Source organism: Parasteatoda tepidariorum, chromosome X2, assembly GCF_043381705.1.
Source record: "Parasteatoda tepidariorum isolate YZ-2023 chromosome X2, CAS_Ptep_4.0, whole genome shotgun sequence".
In the NCBI taxonomy this organism is placed as follows: domain Eukaryota; kingdom Metazoa; phylum Arthropoda; class Arachnida; order Araneae; family Theridiidae; genus Parasteatoda; species Parasteatoda tepidariorum.
This window is the reverse complement of record NC_092215.1, coordinates 52,639,599-52,650,227: the sequence shown is the minus strand read 5'-3', so window position 1 is coordinate 52,650,227 and position 10,629 is coordinate 52,639,599. Positions and strand designations below refer to the sequence as shown.

Below are 10,629 nucleotides of genomic sequence, written 5' to 3'. Positions count from 1 at the left end.
TCCCAGTAAAAAAATTCTGGTAAACTCCATTTTACCAGCACATGTTGCAAAACAAAAAATCTGACATACACCGTAATTTTTACAGTCATAATTGCCATAAAATCACTGAATCACTCTAATTAAATAAATACTACTGTAAAAATAACAGTATAATATTTTACTGTAGAAATGGGTTTTGTGGTAGAAATGGATTTTATGGTAAAATGGATTAAATCCGTATAAATTAAATCAATATTTACTGGATCATGTTACGAAACAAAAAATCTGATATGCGGTAATTTTTACAGTAATAATATCCGTCAAATCTGGAATCACTCTAATTAAATAAAAATTACGGTGCAACATTTTACCGGTAAATAGATTTTACAGATGATGCACCCAAGGTGCCGATACTTTATACCGTAATTTGATCCGGAATTCATAAAAATGTCTCATAAAAATGAACGCAAAAAAAATATATAATAACAAGGTGGAAAACCAATTGGGAAAATTCTGAGAAAGGCAGGCATACATTTAAATTCATTAAGACCCCGTCAACTACAAGGTTGCAAACTAATTTCTATTTTAACCAATTTCTAACGGGGCACGGAGTGTNTCGCTTAGAGGCTATTACATTTGATTTTAGAAAGAACTTTGTAAGTATTTTAAAATTTATTTAATTTTCTAAAATCAGTGAACAATATACGTGATTATTTTTTGAAATATCAGAAAAATCAATTTTTCTTCAACTAATTTTTTAGTACTTAACTTGAAGAATCCATATAACACTTAATCAAATTTTTCCTATAATTCATAACATTAAATAATGAAAACTTTCACAATTTAATATAATGCGACATTATAGCAACGTAGAATGCTTAAAATAATAATTTTATCTTAAAGCTTAAAAAAGGTATTAAAAACTGTTACATGCATTTTGATTTTAACTTCAATTAACATTAAAACTAGTATAAATTTAAACTGACACTGTATATTGACTTTTAAAAATACAACCAATAAAGTATAATCAACATTTTTGATGAAAATTTACAAACAAACAAAAAATAAAAAAACTACAATTAAACTAAAAAAATTGCAATATTCAAAACTAGCCAAAAAAAATCAGAACATGCATCGAAAATTCATACTTTTTAATTGAACATGGAATTAACACTCGCTTACTGAGCCGAAAATTTTATTTTGTTAATAAAGTGTTATTTCAAATTTATAAAAAAAATCATGAATGTAATGCGTGTCTAATTATTAGATAGATGTAAATTAAGTAGATGCAATAGTAAGAGTTAAGATTTCTAATATTATGGCTAAACTTCAAGATATTTACTAGTACTTAAATAAAATATAGAAGAAATACATATCAAACTTCGAAAAGCTGTTTGAATATTTTTACACATGTTTGTGCGTAGGATTGTTTGTATTTTTGTTATTTGTTTCAATGTTTTTTTTGTGTGTGTTTTATTTTATTGTGTATTTATTTTTAAAAAAAAAATAATTAATAATATTTACAATCATTAACAATCATTAATATTGATATTAACAAGTTATGCATGCAGGTTCTATTATCAATTATTAAATTTGTTAATGGGATGCACTTTTTTATTTTTTACTGCATTACTTTTTACATCCTTATTGATTATTGAAGTTAATGCAAGGGTATTCTCTTAAGTTATTGGAAGAAATATAAGCTTGAAGTACGAACTAACATAGTGTAATCATGCTTTGTAATATAGCATTAACTTTAAGTTTTAATAAATATTAATTATTTTTTATTAATATCAGATAATTTTTTATTAGTATATGAATAAAAATATTCTGCAGAGGAACACCGATTATTCAAACTCCGTTTAACCGAATTGTCCAATTAACTGGATAAATCAAGAACTATGCATATTCCTAATCGATCCTGTTAATTGAGCAATTGACTGACAGAATCGATTCACATTGTTTTCCTGTCGCAAATTCGTCTTCTTATTAAGATTCTTGGAAAGTGGTGGAAAAATTACTTAGTTTGTCCCTTGATGTCTTTGGAAAGAGGATGAAAGGCATCGAATGAAAATGCAGGAAATTTAATTTGGGAACTTAAATATTTACTTCTATCCGAAAGTTATGTCAAGGAATTCATCTTAATTGCTTATAAAAGTGGGCTCAGTGCGAGATCTATGTCAAAGAATACAAAAGCAACAGTAAATGGGAACACGAACAATTGTCAACCCTAAATCTGAACTGCCAACCGTCAAAAAAAAAATTGCTCAATGAGCTGAGCTTTTTTATTACCGGATCTGCCTTGAGCCTTAATAAATCTATATAATCAGCATTATACGGTAATTATATGCACGAATAATTAGTTGTTAAGTATGCAATGAAAGTGCATAAATGCCCCCAAAATATTAAAAGGCATTGAGAGGACGCCATACCATGGGAGAAACTTTTCATCGCAAATTTTCTTTCACCTTTATTACTAATTTAAAATTTAAAAGAAAGAAAAAGTAAGTACAGGCAAACTTTGAGTAAGCAATGAAATTTCAATTGCTGAAAAAAAAATCGAAATATATCGAAATATCAAAAAGCAAACAAATTATTGGAAGCTAATATCACCATTCCGAAATCCTAAGTTATCTTCTCATTATTTGTTTTCATTCAGATACTTTAAAAATTTATTTTCAGTATTTAAAACTTTATGGCCATACCACTGGATGTCTGGATATTTCTGGCCACATAGTGTATAAATAATTACTTTTAAATTTTGTAACTTTGTACTTTTAGTTCCTCGGCCACAAAAAATTTACTGGTGTTCACGGCTATTTTGGGTATTCAGAAAGAGCCACTATGAGAAATTAATATTTGCTTTCTTTTTAAATGTGATTTTAAATAACATAAGCTGTTGGTAAATAATAAAATACTCCAACTTCATAATTTGAATCAATTTCCACTTTATTAATAAATAAAATAAACAGTAAACTACAGATATTCGTTCATTCAAATATCATTTTTCTTACTAAAAGTATACAATCGTCTACTTTAATCTACAAATTTCAATTCAGTAAAATATCATGCTTAAAGTTTGAGTCAAGGAGGTACGAATGTACCATGATTTATCGGCACATTCGTATCCCCTTGACTCAACCAGCACAGCTTGTTAGAACATTTTAATTTAACATTACTTTCTAATAGTGTTTGAAGCCAGAAATGCACCAGCCGCATACAGTTCTTGTCTTTGTTTTCTATGAACGTAGTAACAAAAGAGAATTGTAACACCAAGTCCAGCAACTACAGCCACAGCCAAAAAAGCAACACCTGCTATCGCTACTGGAGAAAGCTCCCCTAAAAATATTAATTGTAAACATTTTAATTGTTACTTTAATTATTAGTTGTCCTTTCCAGTAATTAAACAACGGCTAAGAAAAAGTTACTTAAGTCTTTTGATATCAAAACCAGCTAAATATCGATATTTTTAAAAAAAGTTGAAAAATAAAGACGAAAAACCTTTATAATAATAAAAAGTAATTTTTATAAGTTAACTCTTTTCTTTAACTTTATCATTGTTCAAACAAATATTATGTCGCTTGATAAAAAAAAATTACGTGTACCTTAAAAATGGTCTACGATTTGATAAAACAATCAAAGAAAAACGAAAGAAACTAGAAATGCACGGCTTGCTTAGGAAACTAGTTAATTCTCGCAAAGTTTCATAATTCGTTATAAAGTTCTACAACAGAAGGCGCTTCTGAATGAAAATATCTATAAAACTATTTTTTAAATAACCACTATTTCTAACTGCTTCGTGGGGCAGATTGAAGACAAAATTAAAAAGCACTCGTAAAAATATATAACTTGAAATGATCTGATGTGCATACTGCAAAAAATTAAAGTTCTTTTTGCAGAATTTCTTAGTATATTTGAAGGTTTAAAGCTGTTTTGTTGTCAAAATGACTTTTCTCTGTTTTTCATCCTAAATATAAACGGATTAAAACCGTCCGTTCAATTTCTAGTTTTTGCCATGAAGTTTTGCTTAACCACCGATAACTCCGAACCACCAGATAATCTTTTTTTTTCAAACCATTTTACGATAACTTTATTGTGAAATTCATATTTTACCTGATTATTATATTTCTTAAGATATAATTTCTAGATAAGTTAAGTTGCCAGACTCTTTCATATGGGAGAGCCACACAATAGTTTTAAGCGTTTTTACTATTAAATATTATCGCGATAAGTAAGACTTTTAACAGTTTAACAGTTAACAGTTTTCGTCACATTAAAACACAATCGCTGCGGTAGTTCAGGGGGCAGGGCACGCGCCTCCCACTGAGGTGACCTAGGGTCGATTCCTAGCGTCGATTGGTCATACGAATGTTTTTCTCGGCTTTTCACCAACCACAATGGTGACATAGTTATTTTCCAATTGCACCATTATTATTTAAGCTATTTTATTTATTCACTTGTAAAATATTGGAATTTCTTATAATAACAGTACTAAACAAATAATAACTTAAAAGTAATAATAATATACTTAATAAGCAGGCATCAGCCTTTAAATAACAGTATATAATATAATAATATTTCTCTGAAATAAGCGATTTTATATTGGCAGACCAGCAGACTGCTTTTTTCCGTAAATTTAACAGATATGCTTTTACAATACAGCAGTGAACTCTGTTTTACAGTTTTTTCCAGTCAGTAATACTACTTGTTGACAAACTTTGTAACTTATTTTTAAACTTATTGCGAAAAAACTGGATTAGAATAAATATCTCGTTTCTTCAGCAGAATGAAGTAAGTATTTTTTTTACCTCCTTCCATTTTTTTAAATCTTTAGTCATTTTTGGGGCACCCAGTATATCGCATTCCTCTTAATATATACAATAACCATTATGCTTCCTAATAGTTAGTTAATACTATTAATATAAAAATATATAATTACATTACGTATACCATCTGTTTGAGTTACATTTAATATAAGTTAAAAACAAGTAATAATATTTCATATTAGTCAATGTATTTTAGTTGAATTGAGAGAAATCGTATCGAATATTATAACCACTTCTATTTCACTATTATCAAAAACTAACGCAATATTTGCAAAATTTCTCTCTCAGAGTCTTTAGTAAAAAAATTTAATTAATATTCTCTGATGAATATCTGGCATTACACGATCTTTATGAGCTTATTAATTTATCAGATAAATAATCTCTAAGCCTGCTACAAAGAAATAGATTTTTTTTCCCCCTTTTCCTGCTCAATCCAATAATGCGTAAGATTATTTCACCTGGAAAAGGTAAAAAAAAAATAAATAAATGGCTAGAAGAATTGTGGTGAAATGTGGAAGTATTTTATCTCTTAGGATGAAACGGACTCAGCTTTGGACAAAAAGATTAGCCACTGATGCGAAAAAATATTTGATATTCTTTTTGGTTCATGTAACTTATTTAATGGTACTGAAACAAAACTTCTCATAGGCCTATTTGTTAATGAACTTTTTATGTAATATTATTAATATGTTAATCAGTTATTCATTAAATTTTGCATTTTCTGAAAGACTTTTATATCGATTTATGCATAGATTTATTTGAAATTCTTAATGCTTCGGGTAAAAAGTTTAGCTACTAATACGAAAAAATTTCTGATATTTTTTGGTTCATATGACTTATTTAATGGTACTGAAAAAAAAACCTCTCATGCACCTATTTTTAATAAACTTTCATTAAGTATTATTCTGATTAACTTATTAAAGTTTTAACTAATTAAACTTTTATTTTTAAATGTTTAATAGTATTAAACTTCTCATAGACTTATTCGTTAGTGAGTTTTTATATAGTTATTGTTAATTCTTTAATTTTTACATTTTCTGGAAAACGTTCGTATCAATTTATGCATATATTTATTTGAAATATTTAATGAAATATTGATTCAAAATAATTAAAATGACTAAGAACCTTATTGAAAATTTATACTTGCACTGAGAAAAACAGTATAGTAAAATTACTAGAATAAGGTAAAAATTACCTTGTTTCTATTTCCGTAAAAATATCAAAATGCTGGGTAATTTTGACCGAAGCACTTGGGTAATGAATTTGTTAAAATTAACAAAAAATATGACTTAATATATATGGATAAATTTATATGGAAATTAATTTATATGGAAATTTGGTAAATGTATTAAATTTTGGTAATTTCATCATGATACCTTCGAACATGGCATAAAAACCATTCATTTGGTTATAGTTATTTACTATCAATTCGGTACTTTTCAATAAATGTGGGGTAATAAGAACTATAATTTTGAAAACCAAAATTTCCTGTAAACCGTTACCGTATGAACAGAAAAATAGCCAAATAAATGGTTTAAATATCGTATATTTGGGGTTTATTATCCAAAATTATGATATTTTTACCAGAAATGTATTTACCATATAGTTTGATGATTTTGCCAGGAATTTTTTGTCTGCGTAGAAGGGCGAAATCATCAACATTTTTATTAAAAGTAGAAAATTTCAAAAAAATAAAGTAATTACAAATTTAAAAATGAAAATTAATATGAATTTAAACATTAAAATAAGAATTAACGAGTATTCTTTATATCATCATATTCACATACATTGCTACGTAAAATTATAATTTTTAAATTATCATAAAGTGAAAAAATTTCATAAAATATTATGTTTAAATTTATGAAATAATAAATACACTAATGGTTTTAGCATTTCGAAACATATGAAATGTGTGAAACATATGAAAACATACGAAGCAAATGAAACATATGAAAACATATTAAATAAAACAAAAATCATGTAATCAAAATGAAAAGTACCAAGCAAAGAAAGCCTAAATAGTTTTAAATCAGTAAAAGCTTTTGTAAAAATTTATGATTCTTTTCTTTAACTGCCGTATGAAAAAAAAATCCAAGGATAAATCGGAAAACAAAGAGAAAAAAATTCTGGTAAAATTACCGTACTGTAAAGTAATGACTCTGGTATTATTAAAAATACCAGTTTATTTTAAAAAAACTGATATTATTTAAAATAACAGATAATTATGTCTCAGACATATAATTAAAAATAGGTTATTCACTTGTGATTTATGTCCATTTTTTTCCAAAATATTAAATAACTGAAGCAATTTAAATAAGATAATGAAAAAATACTAAAAAACACATAATTTGCAGAAAAATATTCTTACTAAATATTACCTTCTCTCTCTCCTCTTGTTTGTTCTCCAAAATCATAAGGAGCTTGCTGTTGACAATGTACAGTAGATACACCTTAAGATTTAATAACAAAAATTTTATGATTGAATTTTTAAAACAAAAAATATTGACTTATGACGAAGAAATAACTTTTTACCTAAACCTTTAACCCAATGCGTAGTTTATTTTTAATGGGTCCAAAAATCATTCTTATTAGCATTTTATTAAATTATTGTGTTGTTGTTTTATGCCTAGAGTGAGTTTTGGAAAGAAAATTTTGAACGGCTATTATTGCTCTTGTTCCCCAGTGCACTAACATTACACTAGGGCAGTGTTTCCCAAACTTATTACTTTTGTGTACCCTTTCTAAATTTTTCGTAACGCTGTGTACCACTAATAAAAAAATGAATGCACCTTGTACTATAAAAAAATTGCACAAAAGTTAAAAATCACAACTGGCTGTTGACACCACTAATTATTAACTGTTAACTCTGCAAAAAATAGCCAATAGAAAAATACGTAATCGTAAATATTCATGGCTAGCTTTGCTTTTAAATGAAAAATTTTGAAATTTTTGTTTATTGCCAGATAATTCGCATAAGAACGCGTACCCCCGTTAAACTGTTCCCGTAGCCCTGGGGGTACGCGTACCACACTTTGGGAAACACTGCACTAGGGAACAAATTTCTTGCTGAATTAAAGCAAGTACTTGATCGTATTTAATTCAGGAGTGAGGACTTCAAATCTGAGATCGATTTTGTCCCAAAGGTCGCAGAATTTTTTCAAAATGGTATTTTTCTTTAGTTTATTCTTGTCTGAATATGCAAGTTAGATTTGCTCCTTTGACCTTATGATATCGCATTTAAAACGGAATTGTACAATCATCTCCTTGCTACCACTCCCTACTTAGCAGAGAAGTGGTGTCCCTTAGTACTCATGCCAGTAAATTTTAAAAAGATCGGATAAGGAATATATTATTAAATTGCTTAAAAACTGTAGCTTGTCGAGAGAAACTGATTACGGAATTGATATCAGCGATATGAAAATATCTAAGATCCGTCTAAAAATCTGATGAAACAGAAAAAAGAATTCCCTGTTGTTATTAAAAAGAGTACTTTTAAACGTGATCAAACGTGAAAGATAAAATTTTGTTTCAGATAACATTTTGTTTTTAAACAATCAGTTGAAAGATGTACAAAATTTAAAAGCGAATTTTAGCATTTTTGAAATGGAGGATAGGAATATTGAAAAAAAATTTCAGAAATTTACAGTTTTTAACTTCAACTGTAAGCAATGTACTAACTATAAATCCTGAAGCAAATATTTCAAAAAAATTATTTATGCTTAGAAATTTTCACTTGTTAACCTCAACTATAAACACTGTACTAGCTATGAGTTCTGAACCAAAATGTCGAAACAATTATCGCATTTAGAAAGTGGTATTTCAGGCCACAAAGATATCTTGTTCAGTTTAAATTTTTATTGAAAAAATTTAATATGATTGCTTGAAAAACGTTTTAGGATTTTCAAACTTCTGTCGGGTTCTTTTATACTAATTAAACTTAAACTTTTCGAACAAAAGCATCGAAAAAACTCATGCTTGTTTAGCTATTTTCACCAAGCTAAAATATGAAGAATTGAAGATTAAACTAAAGCAGATATTACGAGCTTAACACTAGAAAAAACACTAATGGATGAAATTTAAAAACTAATTTCAGCATTATTTTTTCATAAAAAATAATAATATTAAGAAACAAAATTTAAAATAATGCACACTTTTCAACATGTTCTGTAAACTGAGCGCTAACATAAATTCTTAAAATAGATATTTCAAACACATTATTCAATTTAAATATTAGTACTCAGAATATATCAAAACATCAAAGCTGTAGATATGTTTTTCAGTTTAACTTTTAACAAGAAATTAATTTTGATTGTTTAAAAAATATTTTTATGCTATTTAAATATAGAAAGAATACATAAAGTATAAATTACTACGCGTACTGCACATAGAGTTGTTCATAAGTTAGTACAAACTACTTTAAAATGTAGAGAAATAAGCTTATTAATATAAAGAAATAAGTTTATAAATGCTAAAATATGCGATATGAAGAGATATGCTTATAAATATAAAGAAGTAAGCTTATAAATATAAAGAATTAAGCTTCGATCTTATTTCTTTATAACTAATTAAATTCATCCTTTACTTAAATTACTACGTATAGTGCACATATAGTTGCTCATAAGTTAATAAAAACTACTTCAAAATATAAAGAAATAAGCTTATAAATGTAAAAAGATATGTCTATAAATATAAAGAAATAAGCTTATAAATGTAAAAAGATAAGCTTATAAACATAAAGAGATAAACTTATAAATATAAAGAAATAAGCTTTGATCTTATTTCTTTATAATTAATTAGCTTCTTCTTTTTGAATAGAACAAATCCTAAATTCGAGTTAGTCGCTATTTAAATCAAACTAAAATATAAAATAATTATCCTTATTAAATGCTACATACTTAACATCAAGAGAAAAAATGCAAATGTGTGTAACTCATTCATTTCGCTTATTTAGTATTTCATCTATATCGCCTTCAGTTTAACAATCTGAGTTTAGAACGCTATAAAAATATTTCTAGATTCATCATACGAAAAACCGAAAATTTTATTACTCTTGTAAAGATAGTTGCTAAGATACGCAAATGACGGTTTTTCGCTCAAAGAAAGAAAAAAAAATATTTTTCATGACTTTAAGAAAGTGAAGAAAATTATTATGATGTGCAATTTGAAAATTATTTCGAAAGGATTCTTCATATATTGAATCCCATCTGATAAATTGAATAATAAGGTTTTAAATGTCCAACTTAAGTAACTTCAATTACTTAACAAAGTCTTACAGAGAAACAAAAACCAGTTTATCCATGAAACTTTAATTATTTAACATAATGCTAGAGTGGAAGAAAAAACAGTTTATGAGGTAGATTTAGAAAGGAAGCAAATTTTATTTGCAGCATAATATTCGTACTGCAAAATGCCTAAGAAATATAATAATGAACTCTATTTTTTTTGTTTATGAAATTAAAAATAGAATCTAATTTAAATTCAGAGGAATTTTCAAAAATGTTTTAAGTGAAAGTTATAAATTTCAAATCTATTAAGCACATTTAATATTAACTATAAATATGAAAATGAAGAAAGATTTTCAACGAGTATTCTACAATTGAAATATATTTAAAAGAAATTGTTTTAATATTATGAAAAAAAGAACTACTTGTATACTTTTGTATTGTAAAGTAAACCTTTATCATCTTAAAGAACTATTTATATATATTTGTATGTTTTGCACCAGTATACTTTAGTACCAATATACTTTTGTACCTACACTTCTCTGTATAAAGCATATTCCTATTACACCGATCTTTTAGTATATTGTCCGAATTCCGGTCAA

The 10,629-nt window shown here is 26.7% G+C and overlaps 1 protein-coding gene across 1 annotated transcript; it reads right to left on the bottom strand.

Moving 5' to 3' along the window:
• Positions 1 to 2,910: 2,910 nt before the first annotated feature.
• LOC107443624 (uncharacterized) lies at positions 2,911 to 9,825 on the bottom strand. Its single transcript, XM_016057559.4, has 3 exons — positions 9,701 to 9,825; positions 7,184 to 7,255; positions 2,911 to 3,318 (listed from the first exon to the last, which is right to left on the bottom strand). Exons 1-3 carry the CDS (start codon positions 9,741 to 9,743, stop codon positions 3,155 to 3,157), a joined length of 279 nt encoding a protein of 92 aa, XP_015913045.1. The 5' UTR covers positions 9,744 to 9,825; the 3' UTR covers positions 2,911 to 3,154.
• Between the last annotated feature and the right edge of the window lie 804 nt (positions 9,826 to 10,629).